At 44.5% G+C, this 18,328-nt stretch overlaps 1 protein-coding gene and 1 pseudogene across 5 annotated transcripts in view; both read left to right on the forward strand.

Annotated features, from left to right (window-relative positions):
• The window catches only part of ETV6 (ETS variant transcription factor 6), a 253,755-nt gene that overhangs the window by 199,440 nt on the left and 35,987 nt on the right, over nucleotides 1–18,328 (forward strand). For all 5 annotated transcript variants that reach the window (XM_032253655.1, XM_032253656.1, XM_032253658.1 and 2 more), the window contains one exon: nucleotides 9,187–9,321. In XM_032253655.1, coding sequence (XP_032109546.1) covers nucleotides 9,187–9,321 — 135 coding nt within the window. The remainder of the gene's footprint in view (nucleotides 1–9,186; nucleotides 9,322–18,328) is intronic.
• On the forward strand, nucleotides 2,971–3,099 carry LOC116533909 (annotated as a pseudogene).

Genomic DNA, 18,328 nt, shown 5'->3' on the forward strand with positions numbered 1-18,328 from the left:
CAATGTGCTTTAAATAACTATATGGTCTCTAACCAGAAGATTTCAAGGTTGAAGACAAATGGGATATTTTTTTGGGAATAGTCTCCCAGTTGGAGGATATAACAGATGACAAATTTATAACATTTGTAAAGCTGAAGAATAAATGAGAGGGATCCCAATTTTATAAAACTTCACCTGGACAGAATAATTGTACATAGACCTCGGGTTACTAGATAGCTATCACACTAACTGGTTCTGAAGTGGTTTAAATTCAGTGAGGTATTTGATTACCTGACTACTTTGAGACTCTGAGAAAACACATCGACAGGAAGGAACAGTCAGGTTGGCATTTATGTTAACCCTGACTTAGGGTTATCCATTGTGTGACGTTCAGGTGGAATGGATTTAGGGACCCATTATTTTATATGAACAAGGAAACCCATGAGTTATTATCAATTTAATTCATGTTACACTCACTTGCTATCAATGCTAAAAAAGGGAAAGAAACATATGTTCAGAGTTCCTTCAATTCAGCAAAAATGTATTGGGGATTTGCTAAATATATTGAGGATTTTAGTAGACTACAATCTGCAGTCTTTTCATATATACTAGAGTGTGATTTTGCAAATTGTTTCTCCATTTCCAACCCACCAGAACCTTTGTCTTTGGAAATATGCTTTGCTTATATTTTTCAAATATAGTAAAATTCTCTTGCAAAGTTAAACCGAAAATACTGGTCTTCACATAGTATTTCTTGAATCAGTTGGCCTATTAATTTCTAGTAAGCAATGGTAGGTTTGCTAGATTGAAGGGCTGTGTCCACTGGCTGTTTTAAGTCAGAGAGTCCATGGCAATAGGTCACAGAAGAGAGCTTGCAGCCCTGAAAGTGGGAGTCGTAGCATACATGACCCTTGTCTGAAGACACCAGAGTTGGCTCTTTCTTTACTGCATCTTTGAGCAAGCAAAAAACGTGTATCACACACCAGAAAAATGCTTAGATGGGTCACTTATGGCAAAGTCATTTTATTTCTTAGCTCTTTCTTTGTCTTGTTTGTGAAATGGAGGTGATCACCCTCCCTGCTGTCATACACTTGAAAAATGCAAGTTTTAGCAATGTTAGCGTGCTACTTTAAATGTACTATACTTGAGAAGTTAGAAGTTGGAGAGACCCAGGTAGCCTTGCACATGACGCTAAACATTGATCAGGCGAGTTGATGTGATGGTGACATAGGAAAAACCAATTGCATGCTGCTTCCTTAAAACACATAGTTTCACAAAGTGCTGTTTTCCCAAGAGCTCCTTATTTTATTTATCTTACCTTATATTCTGTATCCAACTAAAGATAATTGTCTATTTCTAACAGTTTTATTCTTAAATATAATATTCCATTTTTCCCATAACCTGCTTCTTTTTTCTCAGGGTCTTTGTGAATAAGACATAAATAATAAACTAAATTTCAAATATTTGTTCCTAAGTAAAAGACTAATTTATCGTTGTGATCACAGAAGGCACTCCATATTAAATTACAAGGTTAATTCAATTGGCCTGCAAAAATGCATTGAATGGGATGCTTAGAAACTAGGACCAAGCAGAGTTAGAACACCAAACTGTCCCATTACAGGAATGGGCATGTTATGCACTGCTGTTTTCACTGTTGAATTTATTATGTAACTTAAGGGATGGAACCCTAAGGCTTCATCCTGAACCCATCAAAGGCAGAAAGGGCCTAATAGAGAGAACGTTTTGACACATCTAAAAAGTACCCCTCCCACACCAGGCATACTCTTACTGAAAAAAAAAAAAAAAAATGGCCAGAAGGAAACTGAAGCCTCTGAATAAAAATGAAAGAGAAGAGAGAGCTGTTTGCAAATTTAAGAATGTGTCATTTAGATAATCTACATGTAAGGATATGTACATAACAAATCATCACCTGAAAAATGCAGATCTTAACAATGTTAGGGTTCTACTTTAAACCTACTAAACTTGAGAAGTTAAAAGTTGCAAACCCCCCTCGAAGAGGCTCCAGGTAGCATTGCAGATGACACTAAACATTGGTCTCAGCCTTCTGAGAACAAGGAGTGTATAATAAGAACTTTAGAACTAATCATACCCTTTCACTGATAATTCTGTTCCTAAGCAGATAGCCTAAGGAAATCATCCAGGAGTGGGCAAAAAAAAGAAGTCCTTAACAATTCTATTTATAGTAGTAAAAACTGGAAATTCCCCAACCACCCCATGTGGGACTAGCTAAACAAACTTGGGGAAGGTATATATCATGGGATACACGGGAGCATCACAGCCATTCATTCATTCACTCACTTATTTCTTCAGTAGATGATGCAGGGCTTTGTAGGTCATGTTCAGGATTTTAAATGTTTGTTGGCAGACAAGTAGAGGCCATTTGTTTTCAGCAGAGGATGGTCATGGCAAGGTGTGGAGGTGAAAAGTGGAAGTGGGGCATCTGTTGGGCTGCAGACTAGGAGCAATGGTTGTGACATTAACTAAAGTGAGGCCCACTCACTTTAGAGAGAGGAGGTGTTTCAAGACACAGATAAGAGGCAGAGTCTTCAGGTCTTGGTGACCAGTTTCATGTTAGATGAGAGGAAGAGAGGACTTAAAGATTACTCTCAGGTTTCTGGTCGGATCATCTGAGCACTTACTGACCTAAGGCAGGCCATCTGGTTTGTAAAGATGTTTGTGTTAGGCACATTCAATGTGTGGGGCCTGTATGACCTCCAGGAGGAAGTACTTAGGAGATAATGGAAAGTGGTTCTGGAGTTCAGAAGAAGTGCCTGACTGGAGTAGATTTAGCATTAGATGAGCCGACTGAAGCCATGGGAGTAGATGAGGTTGCCCAAGAGGAAGGGCTGGTGAGAGCTGGGGAACCTTCCTACTGAAGGGCTGGAGAAGGAGAAAGAGCAGAGAGGTAGGAGGAAAACCAGGACGGGTGGAAACCTCTGAAGCCATGGAGTATTCTAAGAGAAGGGAAGTAGCTTTGCGCAGTGGCAATATCATAGCCAATGAGGTTTATCCGAGGCACGATTATTGCTAATTGAATACCCCGCCATGACGACTTGCAATACAGTTGGCACGGGCAATTTTTGACAGTCTCTATGGAGACTGATTAAAAAAAAAAAGGAAGTAGAGATTGCTGGTGAGGATGTTGCTGAGAAGTCAGGCAATTTCCCGAGTACCAACCATTGCCATTAGGATTTGACAACAGGGAGATGACCTGAGCAAAAGCAGGTGGGAGAAGGATGGGAGTGGGAACCAGAATGGAAGGTGAGGAAGTGGAGAGAATGGTGTTGGACAGCTCCCCCGGGAAGTTCGGCTGTGATGGGAGGATAGAAACAGGAGCTGTACCTAACAGGGAGGATGGGGACAAGGGGCGTGCGTGTGGACAAGAAAAAACTTGAAACTGCTTAAAAGCTGAAGGGAAGAAACCCAGTGAAAAAAGCTGGCAATACGACCGCAAATGGGAGTGTAAGAGCTAACTGTAAACCAGAAATGTCTATATAAAATGATGTCAACTGGGGAAAAAACATTCCATCCATATGAATGTGACTTTGTAAAACGTATGCGTGTGCTTTAAATACAAAAGTACTGAAACAAAGAAAACATTTTTTGCCGGGTTTTGTGAGACATGTCTGTTCACGCTTAACGACAGTTGCAAGATAGACCATCCATTAAGTGTGTATTATGGCAGACATGGGGCTGCTGTGTCGTGCATATCATCTCATTTAATCCTCATAACAGCGCTGCCAAGTCTGTGGTACAGTTCTCATTTTACACACAACAATACGGTACTAAGCCCTGAACTATGGCTCAGAGAGGAAAAATGGTTTCCTCAAGGGCATACAGCTGACAAACAGAGGAACCAGGATTCAGACTTGGGACTCCCTTGCTCCAGAGCCCAAGTTCTTTCCTCTAAAACTCAGTTACTTACATAAATGTAACCCCCCTCAAGAGCATCTTGGATGTTCTTGGTCCTCAGACACTGGTAAGATTGACGAGCCAGGTCGCAGCAGTATTGTTCACTCACTCTCTCCTGTCCATTTGAAACACATTGCAATAAAATAATGGAATTTAGGATTCTCAAAGACCATGCCTGGCTTTTCACGTAAACATCACCAATGTAAAATTGTGTTTTGTTTGTGTGCATGTGTGTATGTGCGTGTGCATGCACCCAGGAGTATATCTAGATTTTATGCGCCCGAGGCTTACAATTTGGACAATGTGAATCGTTCTAGAACTCCTCCCAGGGACCTGCGCTTGTGAAGGGCCCTGAAGCTCCCTCGCTTCATGGCAAATCTACCTCTGCACATGCATGTGTTTACATGAACTGTGTCTGTATGCATGAAGGCAGATGGAGGAACCAGTAAAAACTATGGTTCCTTAACCAGTAGGGCTTAGTGCCACTGAATAGTGCAATAGAAGCACTAGTTAGTACTAGTCACTGTGTTTCTTTTCTGGGAAGACAGGGAAGATTTATTAAAAATCAAATGGGCTAAGAATTTTTTGAAAAATGTCCTTTAAATTTCAGCCATTAGCTAAGTTAGATACACAGTGCTGTGGCACATGCTCTTTATTTTCAGTGGGCAAATAACTATAACCCATTTTTAAATAGCTTCTTTATTCCAGAGACCCTTTTGAGGTTGTTTGAGCCAGGGTCTCACTGTGTCACGCAGGCTGGAGTGCAGTGGTGCAATCACAGCTCACTGCAGCCTCGACCTCCTGGGCTCAAGCAGTCCTCCCACCTCAACCTCCCGAGTAGCTGGGAGAGCAGGCGCTCACCACCATGCCCTGCTAATTTTTGTATTTTTTGTAGAGATGGAGATTTCACTATATTGCCCAGCTAGTCTCCAACTCCTGGGCTCAAGTGATCCTCCTGCCTCTGCCTCCCAAAGTTCTGGGATTACAGGTGTGAGGCACAGCACCTAGCCAGATTCTTGTGTTAATAACGCCTTTTAGATGTGATTGCCTACATATATGAAAATTTGAAACATACACCAAGAGAGCAGGCTGGGTGTTGAGAAACGAAGGGATACTGGACACGGAAGAAGATGGAGGGCCATCTTCATTTACTTAGAAATCTGCTATAGACAAGACACATATTCTGTGTTACTCCAAGAACCAAGGTGCAGGGATTGCGGGGGAGCCAGATTTCACCTCAGGAGAGAAACGTTCTATCAACTAGAGCGTCCAAAAATGGTTTGCTTGTGTCATTGCCAGCTACTCATCACTGGAAGTACCCAGCCAAAGCTACTTCTTTCTGGGGGAAGGGGAGGTGGGAGACTCTTAGTGAGCAAACTTTGAGTCCATCTAAGAAACCTCTAGAATCCTGTCTAGGTCTAAGATTCCAACTTATTATTGGGACACACTATCACTGCCAATCGTATGCTCACAGCGCATGCACAGCAAGTGGTCCCCACCTGCATGGTGATGTGTTTGTGCTGAGCCGGCCGCGTTCCCGGACTGAGCCCCTGCTTGCTGAGGAAACAAGTCTGTGCGTGGACCGACCCAGCTAAGGCACACTCCTGGGTCTTAGAACTAAGTTTTTTCCTGGTCCAGTACCTGGGACTTCAAGTCCCATGCGCCTGATACCTTATTAGTCTCAAAATAGGCTTATGGTCTAGGTAGGAAACTGGCTGAGTCCGCTTGACACGCCCTTCCTCCTGTACTCGGGGAGAACCCCTCTGTGCCTGTTCCCTTGGCCAGCGTCAGTATGGGAGGCTAAAGCAAGCCCATGCAGAAGCCTGGAGGTGTGTAACAGAGCACGTGTGAGCCCCCCAGAGGCTTAGCCCACCAGGTCAGGATGAGGCATCCAAACAGCCCAAGACTGGGAATGGCCTCAGTTAACCTTCTTTACCCTTTCTGGAAGGGGAACATAAAGTTGGCTGTGAGCCAGATATTCCTCCTCTATTCTCCATGTGAGACCTCCTTAGAGATCCACACACCTGTCCTAAGCCGCTTTAATAATATCAGGAATAATAATGATGGGAGTGTTCCTGGTGATGGCGGTGTTGGTCAAAGCAATGACTAGTGTTTACTGAGTTTTTCCTGTTTGCCTCACACCATGATGAGCTCATTACATAGACCACCTCATTGAATCCTTACAATGATCCCACAAGGTAGATGCCATCAGCATTGCCATTTGATAGATGAGGAAACTGAGGCCAAGTGACACTAAGGGGCATGTCCAAGGAGGCAGCAGTCTGACTCCACAGCATGGCCTCTTCACTATGTTGCTGTCTGGCCTCAGTTTCTCTCTGTACGTAGAGACATGAAAACACAGAAGGAAAAGTCACCTGCCTACTCTTCAGCCCTTGTTTGAGCCACACCCCAGGAGGCTTCTCCAAGCCCAGAAGCAGCCACCAAGAGGGGTGCAGGAGCAGTTTGTGCACCAAACCCTACTCTGGGTGCTTCTTGACCTTTCCTTCCTTTAACCCTCATAGCAAATGCTGGAGGTCAGTGGCATTCCTTGCATTTTGCAGAGAAGTTCGGGGACTTGCTCAAGGTCACCTGGTGCACAGGAGCTGGGACTCCAGCCCAGGCAGCCGTGGCTGTCTCAGCAGTCAGCACCTCCCACCACCACACCAGCCTGCCTGGTTAAGTGAACCAAGCTGAACACCCTCACAGACACTAAATTTATATTTCCTGGCCTCCCCTTCCAAAATGGATACACTAATTACTGACCTTTTTTTTTTTTTTTTTTAGTAATAGTAATCATCAGGAACACATTTTTCAATGTTTTCATTTTTCTATTCTGCATACTACCAAAAAAAAAAAAAACATTGATAAAACCCAGCAAGTATGAGGCCATGTAAATTAGCAAAAGTTCAGGAAGTCATTACACTAAACCAAAAGAAACAAAGTGTTGATTAGGAGCTTATTTTTGTATGAGATTAAAATATGAATCATTAAAATAGGACTGTATTTCAGGCTCCTTATCCCCGCCTCATCTGAGACATCACCATGACTACTAGGTTTGGATTCAATGAATTCCGAAGCCGTTCTCTGCTCTCAAATGCAATCATGTGTGCCACGGTTCTACCTTATACAGAGCAGTTTCAAAAGTCTGGTACAGGACACCTCTGTATCTTCCTGCCTATCTCCCTTTAATAAAATACCCAAGTGACATGTGACAGCTCTTTGAAGTATTTTGCTTTATTTAGTCATGATACTAAGTAGTGGCAGAAAGTCATCCTAACAGCAACCAAATTTCAAAGGTTGAGGAAGGAACACAAAGTCAAGGCAAAAACACAAGATTCCCTCAGGAATCACTTAGAATAGGGTATCTGTGGAGCTTTATGTAGTGTCAGTGATGGAGGAGTGGGAGTGGTAGAGAAAAAGAAATGAGTATGGAACATTTCTCAGGTCCATGCTGAGCTTCAAAGAAAAAATAATATAGCAATATCTCCAACCCAAAATATGCCTTGAATGTAAGCTGGTAATTAAAATATTTGTTTAAAAATGGCTAAAATTAGAGACAAAGACCCATTGTTTGTTATTACTGTGGATTGCATATCTGTGTGTGTAGAAGGGTATAGGGAGACAGAAGCTTGTGGTGTTTTAGAGATGAATCACGCACCCCAAAGGGTTTTGAGGCACCCACCTGATTTTCAACTTGGATCTAAGTCAAAGGGGTGGGACAAGACCATGACAGGTTTTGAGGGTTTTTGTTTTTTTTTTCTAATTAACTACTCTGTGGACACTTCAAATATATATATATCAGTACAGAAAGACGTCTGCTCATCCCAGCTCCCAGCCGCCTGCTGATCCCAGCTCTGGCAATGGCCTGACATCTCTAGACGATTTTCTAGAGACTGTGGAACCTTGCAGCAATGCCTGTGTGCATTGTTAAAGGAGGGAAGCATCCCAGACGTGCCAGTTCCTTGTAGAGTATCTTTAATAGTTACCACCTCTAACCAGACTTGTGAATTTTTTTCATGTTTACTCTTCTCTTGCCTAGGATTGAGGTTGGTTAAAAAGGTATATGTTTCTCTGTAGGGAAGACTTCTATGAAGAATCTGTGAGCTGTCATTGGAACCTTAAAAATGTCCTTACTTAATGACTTCGTAATTCTTTAACCCAAAATGCAAGCTAAGATGGATGTAAAAAGGATATGTTCACAAAAATAATAGCAATAAATTGGGATAGTTTAAACTCCCAGCCATTGTTAGGCAGCTGCTGAAGCAGTTCGGTCATGTGGGAAAGTGTCCAAAACCTAATGTGGAGGGAAGAGAGGATGCTAAACTATTAAAAACCTGATTCTAACTATAGAACTATAGTATTAACAGGGCTTCTGTCTCTTAGTGATGGGAGCATTGTTAATGTTTTGTTTTCTTTCTGGTTTTCTGCCTTTTTAAAACATTTCTGAGGCCAGGCACAGTAGCTCACATCTGTAATCCCAGCATTTTGGGAGGCTTAGGCGGTTGGATCACTTGAACTCAGGAGTTCGAAACCAACCTGAGCAACACGGTGAAACCCTGTCTCTGCTGGAAATCAGAAATTAGCTGGGTGTGTGGTGCGCACCTGTAGTCCCAGCTACTTGAAGGGCTGAGATGGGAGGATCATTTGAGCCCAGGAGGGGGAGGTTGCAGTGAGCCAAGATCATGCCACTGCACTTTAGCCTGGGAGACAGAGCAAGACCATCTCAAAAAAAAAGTATATGATTTTCATAATCAAAAAAGTTTGATTGAAAACTTCACATGTCTCTGACCTTTTGAGTTTGAAGTGCTGCATCCTGTGAGCTTGGTGAGGGGAGGAGGTGGCAGGCCTGTTTTGTTCTCTAATCGTATCTTTTTTTTTTTTTTGAGACGGAGTTTCACTCATGTTACCCAGGCTGGAGTGCAATGGCGCGATCTCGGCTCACCGCAACCTCCGCCTCCTGGGTTCAGGCAATTCTCCTGCCTCAGCCTCCTGAGTAGCTGGGATTACAGGCACGCACCACCATGCCCAGCTAATGTTTTGTATTTTTAGCAGAGACGGGGTTTCACCATGTTGACCAGGATGGTCTCGATCTCTTGACCTCGTGATCCATCTGCCTCAGCCTCCCAAAGTGCTGGGATTACAGGCGTGAGCCACCGCGCCCGGCCCTCTAATCGTATCTTTAGCACAGAGCCAGGGACATAGCCACTGCTCATGAAATCGTTGTTGGAATAAAATCTTTCCATTTCTCACTTTCCCTTTCCTCCTCCTTTCCAGGTGATGTGCTCTATGAACTCCTTCAGCATATTCTGAAGCAGAGGAAACCTCGGATTCTTTTTTCACCATTCTTCCACCCTGGAAACTCTATACACACACAGCCAGAGGTCATACTGCATCAGAACCATGAAGAAGGTACTGGAAGAGGCTTCTCTTTTCTTGCCTGAGGTTCAGACAAATTTAAGAGGTTTAATTGCTAACTTGATAAGCTGTTCTTATTCGTGTAAGTTCACTTTTCATTCACCAAACAATTATTGAGTGCTTACTATGTATAAGACACCAGGGAGAACGCCTAGGTGCATAAGATATACCCTTGGTTCCCTGAAGCTCACGATCAGAGTGAAGCAGTGAGATGGTTGTACACAGAAGCGTCACTGTATATCAGGCACCGTGAAAGTGTGGTGGAAGGGTCAATGACAGCCAGATACAGGGAGCAGGGTCAGCTCATACAGGAAGCAGCTCTGGAGCAGGCCTCAGAGCAATGGTCCCCAGCCTTTTTGGCACCAAGGACCAGTTTTGTGGAAGAGGGTTTTTCCACAGAGTTGGGGCGGGGATGGTTTCAGCATGATTCAAGTGCATTACATTCATTTCTGTTATTACTGCGTTGTAATACATAATGCAATAATTACACAAGCCACCATAATGTAGGATCAGTGGGAGCCCTGAGCTTGTTTTCCTGCAACTAGACATTCCCATCTGGGGGTGATGGGAGACAGTGACAGATCATCAGCCATGAGATTGTCACAAGGAGCACACAACCTAGATCCCTCGAATGCGCAGTTCATGATAGCGTTTGTGCTTCTACGAGAATTCACTTGCCCTCCGCTCACCTCCTGCTGTGCAGCCCAGTTCCTGACTGGCCATGGACCAGTACCAGTCAGTGACCTGGGGGTTGAGGACTCCTGCCTTGGAGATCCAGCAGGATTCTGATAAGCAAGGATGACATGAAGAACATTCCAGGCAAAGAAAATGACATAAGAGGGGGGATAAGGCTTTAAAATTGAGAGCAATTAGATGACTTGGATTATAGTCTTCTCTTCCTCCACTCTTTTATTGCAACAAATTTCAAACATACTCCACATAGAGAGAATGAAATCAATAAACCCCCCCAAGCCATCACTGTTGCTTTCACAGTGATCAACATTTTGTGCAGAGCTAGTCCAAGGAGCTTAGCTTGGAACCAGAGTGTGGAGAACTTTGATTTCTGGAATATGGAGGAAAGAAATGGGAAGTGATTGAAGATTTTTTTTTTTAGCAGGGAATAGTAAAAGCTGGAGCAAGGAAATAAAAAATCCCCAAGTCTCTGAACTCAGTGTTGGCTCAGGGCTTTCTGCATCATGCACCAAAGGAGGCTGGTTAGCGTGTACTCAGCGTCGGTGTTTATTTCAAGTGTCCCGGTTGTTCCTCTTAATCACTGGTAGAAAGCAAAATACCAGAATTTAATTTAGGCCCTGGACCTAGTTCCAGAATAGGTGCTGGGGCACAGAAATAGAGTATAAAAACCTTAGTCGAGCACCATTGCATTAAACAGCTGAACAGCTTGAGCACTCAGTGATGGATCGTGCCTCTGAGGGTCACGATACCCACATCTTCCTGGTCGGATCGGTCAGACAACAGACGTCTGAAGGTGCACCCACTTCTTCACGTGTACTTTTCCTTAGGTCCAGATTACCAGGGACCTCGAACCCTGGTCCCTTGGGGCATTTCCTTAAATTGATCGATCATTCCCAAGAGCAGGGCTCACATTTCTGTTTTGTTGTTGGCAAACCAAAAAAATGAGAAGCTTCTTGTTTTCCTAATTAACACTTCACAAAAGAGAGCCTGACTCCAGGCGACTGACATCACCGCCTTGTGCCAGGCATTTCACAGCAGGGCCCCCGGCTTCCGTGATGGAGAACGAACAGCATTTCGTGCATGCTCCCTGCCTTCCTCTCATCCTTTCCTCCCCTCACTCTACCCTTGCTAAATTTAGCAGCTGCCCTCCTCCCCCAATTCGGTTTTTCATTCCTTTGCTCTTCCTGCCATGTGCATTTCCGGCTTGCATAATAGCCACCAGCCACTCCAGAGAAGAGGAGGTGGGTTTACTGAAGCTTGACATTAAGGCAAGAAATATATTACCTAGCCTGCCTTTCAGATACAAAGGGTATGTGATGGGTTTTCTCTCTCTCTCTCTCATTCTTTCCTTTTCTCATTATTTTGTTTTCAGAAATCTCATTTGGAATTTCTGGCCCCACTTTATTCCTGAGTATGATGGAGGCTTGTGGTCTCTCCTCCTCACGGATCCTTCCTCTTTTCCCCTCGGCCTGATTTCACTCAGAAGTAGGTGTGTTTGTTGTTTTCATTTGCAGGAGCCCAGCAATAGAGAAAGCTTACTCTGAGAGTTGCTCTCAAACCAAGTAAATACAGATGTGCCACCGCATATGCTGTAATGAGCTTTCTCTCAAGTATTATCATGTCAGTGGTGGTGAGCTCCATAGGTAAAGGAATGCAGCTAATGAGACCGAGGTCAAGGGTGTCATTGCCCTGCGGACCAGTTAGCTCTGCTTCAGACCCAGCTCTTAAAAGTCGTACATTTTCAGAGACCATTCCTTAAGCAGATGACCAGGAAGCTGAGTCTGAGAGCATGTGTTCCCCTCCTTTGTCTATTCAAGCAGGGCACATGTGCTCCAAGGAACAGGTGCACGTAACAAGGAGAGAAGTGTAGGTCTTTATCAGGTGGTATCCAGTGAGAAGTGCTATCCAAGGCACAGAGGTGATATGAAGAGGTGGCCCTCTCCATGTCCTGCCTTTCAGCTGAATGGTGCCCTTGATGACAAAGAGATCGAGTGGAGAGGTGTGTGGCTCAGCACGGGTTTCCTACCTCCAGCTACTTCCTCTCTGTGTCCCTTCTTCTCCACTAAAAAGAAAAAAATCCAGCTCAACATAAATTGTTTCCAGAATCAATACTGTTACATTTAATTATGAAGGATAACAGATGATTGATGTGTGCCTATGTTAACATACAGAAAGATCTGGTTCTGCAAAGATCTGTCAAATGAAATTATACATATCAAATATTACTTCCCCAGTGATTTATTATACATAACTGGGAATACAGTTTCATATAAACGTATGTTAACCCAAGATGACACATGTTGCTATCAACTTGGCATAGGTAAATAGGTAGGTGGTGGGTAGGTAGGTAGGTAGGTGGGTGGGTGAGTAGGTGGGTGGGTGGGTGGGTGGGTGAGTAGGTGGGAGGGTGGGCGGGTGGGAGGGTGGGTGAGTAGGTGGGTGGGTAGATGGGTGGGTGGGTGGGTGGGTGGGAGGGTACGTAGGTAGGTGGGTGGGTGGGTAGGTAGCTGGGCAGGTGGGTAGGTGGGTAGGTAGATGGGTGGGTGGGTAGGTAGGTAGGTAAGTAGATAGATAGGTGGGTAGGAGTGACAGAATGGAAAGAGAACAAGGCCCAACTCAGCTGTTAAGCAGCCCAGCACAGTGAAGCATGCACAGTCAAGTGCAAACACAAGGCTTCATTCAACCCCTGTGTGATTTCACCTCATCATGGCCACAAACTTAACCAGTTCAGACATTCATAATTTCACAATGGGCATTTATATCACAGCACAAATGTGTCTTGCTCAATCTAGCACGAGTTCCCCACGTGTATCCTCTATGACTGTCTTACATTGAAATCATGCCTTCCTTAGTAGCCACACGGCAGTGCCAGAAGCTAGGAAGTTGGTGTTAGCTCAGAGGTTCCCCTTCATGCCCTGACAGTAGAGGAGGACAATCATGCTTATTCAAAGCCTCTATATGTGAACATTCATTGTCTATATAATGTACTACACCATTCTGAAATCATATCATGCCTTGAGCAAAGCAGTCCTCAGATTCCACCTACCGCTAGAAAAGCCAGCATTTTCTTTTTCCTTACTTGTTAGTTATGGGAAGGGAGGGCGATTTTATATAATTAGTTTAACCTTATAATTTTTCTTCCATACCAACACACTTATGACAGTGACACCAGACTCCATCAATAACTAAGCCAGGACTACAGGCAAAACCAGAACCAGAACTGTCCTCGACAAACAAACTGGGTGTGTGTGTGCGTGTGCGTGTGTGTGCGTGTTCGTGTGCATGCGTGCGTGTGTGTGTGTATGTGTAAAATGTTTTAAAGGATGGGATCTGCAAGCCAGAAAGCCAGGTCCTAACCCTTCATTCTGCCAGAACAGATCCAAAGGGCTAAGTTTCTCATCTCTCTGGCTCTGTCTCCCCAGTTATAAGGAGGGGTTAGACTAAATGGTTTCTGCAGTCTCTTACAGCTCTCAAATCCCCACGTTACATCTAAGGAATCTGAGTCTTCCTGGGCGATATGAAGATAACACATACTCCCTTCCCTCAGGGTCTTGAGCATCTAAAATCCAGAAAATCATAGCAGTGTCCTGCCTGGTGTTACTCAGAGGCAGGAGGAAAACCCTTCTGTCCTCATTGGTCTCACCTTATTGAGAACTTCAGAGAACGTTGCCCCTCTGAGAGTGTCAACAAGAGTAGCATCCTTCACTTATTTCGTCAAAAGAAGCTCAGTTTAAGGACATTCTTTTTCTTTGACCGTTATGACTTATTTTGTCTGTGTAATATGAATTAGAATGCAGGTAGGTAGTTTTGTAGAGAAAAGGTAATATAAACAATGATTTTACTTCTTTCACAGAAACCAGGAGGCAGAGCATCTTTAGAAATATCAGACCAGCAAATGACTGTAAATTTATTTTGTCACGAGCAGTTGTAATGATAACTTCTTTTCACACCTTAGGTTATTTTATTTTGGGTTTTATCCCCATATGTATATTTAATTGTCATTTGTCCTCTGACGTTGGAACTACTTGAATATTGGCCCCCTGAAAGCTCGATGGCAACATAAAATGAGCTTCCCTTCTGGGCTAAAGTCTCTGAATGGGACCCGCTCCGCAGAATCACCCCATGGGATTGGACATGCCGTCTATGGGGAGAAAGAGCAAGATCTGGATTTCTCAGACATTCTCATCCCACCATCCTCTCGGAGGACCCACTAATAATTTCAGTTCTTCAGTCCCATCCTTTCCTCTGCCCCATCAGCGAGATTATGGAGCAGCGATTCTTAATCACTTTAATTTGCAGATATTCATACATGCAGGGCTGAGATCATTTCTATAGCAGTGGATGCAGTTTTAAGGTGGCAGTTCTGCTGTGGGACAGCTCTTTATTACAAGGTAAACATGGAAATTGCAAGTGGTGAGGAGAAATTTAAAGCATCCAAGTACAATTGATCTCAGTTTTTCTTACGCTAGCGCATGGGAATGGCTCGATAATGGAGAGAAGTCATTTCTTTGTGAAAGATGGAGAGGGTGGCATGTGTTCTGTGATGGCCCACAGAGTTTCATTTATATGATTGCTTTTATTGAGGGGAATCATACCCCTCCCACCCCACCACCAAACCCAAGTGCCCAAAGACTGCTTTGGTGGCAGGAAGTTATATACAATTTTAATGAGTTAATTAAAGAAGATGAGGTATATGAATCTGCTTCTTAATAGCAAAACAAGAGCTAACATTTATTGGGTTCTTCTTGTGTGCCGGCCCTGTTCTAAGGTTTTATATGTTTGAATCATTTACTCCTCACCACACTGCCCAATAAAGGTGATATTATTATTTCCACTTAATAGATGAAGAAATAAAGGTAAAGAGCAATAAAGTAACATGCCCCAAAATCAAGTAGCAATGCTGAGATTTAAACCCAGGTGGGGTTGATGCCAATGCCTGTGCTCCTTCCACTGCGCAGAATGAGGAGACCAAAATACATTTTTATAAATGTTTGTGGTGCACGCTCCCTGAAAATAGAGTGAATGATTGAAAGACAAGTGGAAGTTGTGGAGATGAGGACGCCAAACCAGTTTTCAGGTCACCTGACTGGGGTACAGTGTGTGGCAGATCCTGCTTACGTTACTGCCAAATTTATACCAAAAAATGTCAAAGATGACTTTTGAGACTCCAAAGTATGTCTAGTTCATGATATTAAAAACTCGTGCTAAGTTGGACTGAATTCACCCTTGTGGATGATTGACTCCCTTGGGATTGACGGGCTTAGCATCATGGAAATCTCCCAGCCTGTGAGAACATGGGTTCTGAACTAGGCACTGGCTTCTGAGAGCAGAAGCACTGGCTGTCACCCATCCCCGAGGAGCCAGCCCCTCGGTGCAGGTCACACCTTGAAAACTGGCTCCTCACGACAGCTGCTAAGTCGGCTCCAGGTAGATGCAGTCTTTAGCTGCTCAGGTCACATCCCGTCACTGGTTGTTGTAAAAGCACTCAATTCTCTAGTTCTGCTGGAATCGTATTAATGACGGCAGGGTCAAGGAGGCTGTGCTGGGGTTTGACATCTTTGTTACACATATTAGCTGTGTAATACATAACGGAGCCAGAGAGCATGCCGGCACCTAGATGCATGCACTCTAGATCCCACCTACCTGGGGTTCCATCCCAGCTCCCCAGTTTACCGGCTACGTGACTTCAGGCAGCTGCCTTTGTGTGTCATGTCTCCACCTGTAAAAGAAGGAAAAGGACAGCATCTACCTCAAAGAGTTGACATAAGAAAGAAATTAGTTAATGTGGAGAATGTCCCTCGCATAGCCAAGCACTCAGTAAATGTTATTCATTCTTCACAATTCAGTATTTCTGATTATCATTTGGTTGTCACCCCCCACCATCTTTTTGTGTGAATTTTTAATTGGGGTAAAATACAGATAACATTTACCAGTTTTGGCCAGGCGCGGTGGCTCAAGCCTGTAATCCCAGCACTGTGGGAGGCCGAGGCGGATGGATCACGAGGTCAAGAGATGGAGACCATCCTGGTCAACATGGTGAAACCCCGTCTCTACTAAAAATACAAAAAATTAGCTGGGCATGGTGGCGCGTGCCTGTAATCCCAGCTACTCAGGAGGCTGGGGCAGGAGAATTGCCTGAACCCAGGAGGCGGAGGTTGCGGTGAGCCGAGATCGCGCCATTGCACTCCAGCCTGGGTAACAAGAGCGAAACTCCGTCTCAAAAAAAAAAAAAAAAAAAAAAAAATTTACTAGTTTAACCATTTTTAAGTGTACTTCAGTAGTGGTGAGTCTGTTCACAATGTTGTGCGGTGGTTGGTTTTTCCTTCTACTTTTCTTCACCATTCTCACTATTGCAACAGCACACACTTTGTGCAAACATCAGGTTTGTGCACCTTATACACAGGGAAGGGCTGTTGCCTCCCTTGCCGTTATCTGAGAACACTTTCGTGGATTAATTGGATGCCACCTGCACTATGATTTCTGTGGCAAAATACATTTAAAGTGCCAGTCTTCATTACTTTTAGAGTGCCGCCTGTTTGAACGTGAACACTGCTTGTATTTTATGTTACCTTACAGTAGCTGGCAAGCGCTGGGGCCTCCATGACCCCTTTGGAACCTTTGTATTGCTCTTCTGGCTTTCTCCTCCTCTTAGAGCTACAGGGTTAACCTCTTGCACCCCTTTCTATTCTGGGATTCTTGAATCTGGCAGCAGGTAATGAGAGGTCCCACCAGAAGCAGAACAGGTCAAGATCTTGACTTCCTGTTCTCCCTGGGAGCGGGGCCTCCGAGTACCACTTAACACCTTTTCCCCTGACCTGGCCTCATTCCAGCCTTCTGCAAGCCCTGCTTTCCTCTCCAGGACCTTTCTTCCTGCTTTGCCTCCTATATTTCAGGGCCTAGGGCAGCATGACCTTTTACCTTCTGACCCTTGCCCCTGCTGCAGCAGCATGTGTTTTGTGACAGAGTGTAGGGACTGGCTTGTGCAGGGACCCTCTTGGCCTATTTCAGGAGGGACCCCTCACCCTCCCTGCTTCCACCAGTGTCCTCCAGCTGAGGCCGCTTTTAACCCTAGGGCTAGTTTGCTGCCTTAAGCCAGAAGTTTTAGGGGCAAGAGATCCCTAGTATGCATGAATGACTCTCACAAGACAGGCAGGAAGTCTCCAAGAGACTTTCTTTACCCCTAGAGAAATGCCATCTGATCCCTTTGAGATAAGGGGCCAGGGCAGTTTGATTTCACCCCCAGAGAAGGAAGCCCTCAGTTAAGGGGCCATTTTGCCCTTTTCCCCACTCAAGGCCTCTCTGCCTTACCTCTGTGCCTCCCGTGACCCCAGGCCTTAGACATGATTGAGAGGTTTACCCAAACAGAGCAAATTGGCTTATTGGAAATCCGATCCCTTGATTTCTTAATTCACTTCTTTTATGCTGCTTTATGGAGACTAAGGAGACTCCCCCCTCTGGCCTGTGATGAGCAAGACAGCCTGCAGCCCAGGTGGTGGGGCCTCCTGTGTCAGCAGATGTGTGCGGACTCTCCGTGCCGATCCCCTGGAAGGGTAGCCTGTTTGGAAGCAGCCCTGCCCAGGCCTCAGAGTACTACAAGTTACCCATTTTGTTTTGTTTAGCTCCTTTCATCAAATGCGTATAAAATTCTAGGCGCTTACATGGAGCTTATTGTTGATAACCTCAAACGTATGTGAATCATCCACTCCAAACCAGGGCATTTTTCTTCTCAGGCCCTCCAAGGGAGTTCAGTTATATTGGCATATTGGGGGGATGAAGAGGCTGGAATGCCAGGCACACAGTCAGTGGAAAGGCTCCAAACCAAGCAAGGGTTGAACCTCAGGTAACTGGAGTCAGGGATGTATTCGTTAGCTAGGGCGGCTGTAACAAAGTACCCCAAACTAGGTGGCTTAAACAGCAGATAGTCGTCATCTCACAATTCTGGAGGCTAGAAGTCCAAGATCAACGTGTGCCAGAGTTGCTTCCTTCTGAGAGCTGTGAGGGAGGATCTGTTCCATGCCTGTCTCCTAGTTTCTGGTGGTTTGCTGGCAGGCTTTGGCATTCCTTGCCTTGGAGGGCTCTGCCTTCATCTTCACCTGCATTCTTCGTATGTCTGTAAGTCCAAAGTATACTTTTTTATAAAGTATCCAAGTCATATTGGATGGTTAAAATGACTTCATCTTAACTAATTACATTTGCAGGGACCCTCTTTCTAAATAAGGTGACATCCTGTGGGTACTAGGGGTTAGGACTTCAACTTAGGAATTTTGGGGTAGAGACGTTTAACCCATAATGGGAATAAGAGACCTGG

Source organism: Sapajus apella, unplaced genomic scaffold, assembly GCF_009761245.1.
Source record: "Sapajus apella isolate SASKATOON/1434 unplaced genomic scaffold, GSC_monkey_1.0 scaffold84, whole genome shotgun sequence".
NCBI classification, from domain to species: domain Eukaryota; kingdom Metazoa; phylum Chordata; class Mammalia; order Primates; family Cebidae; genus Sapajus; species Sapajus apella.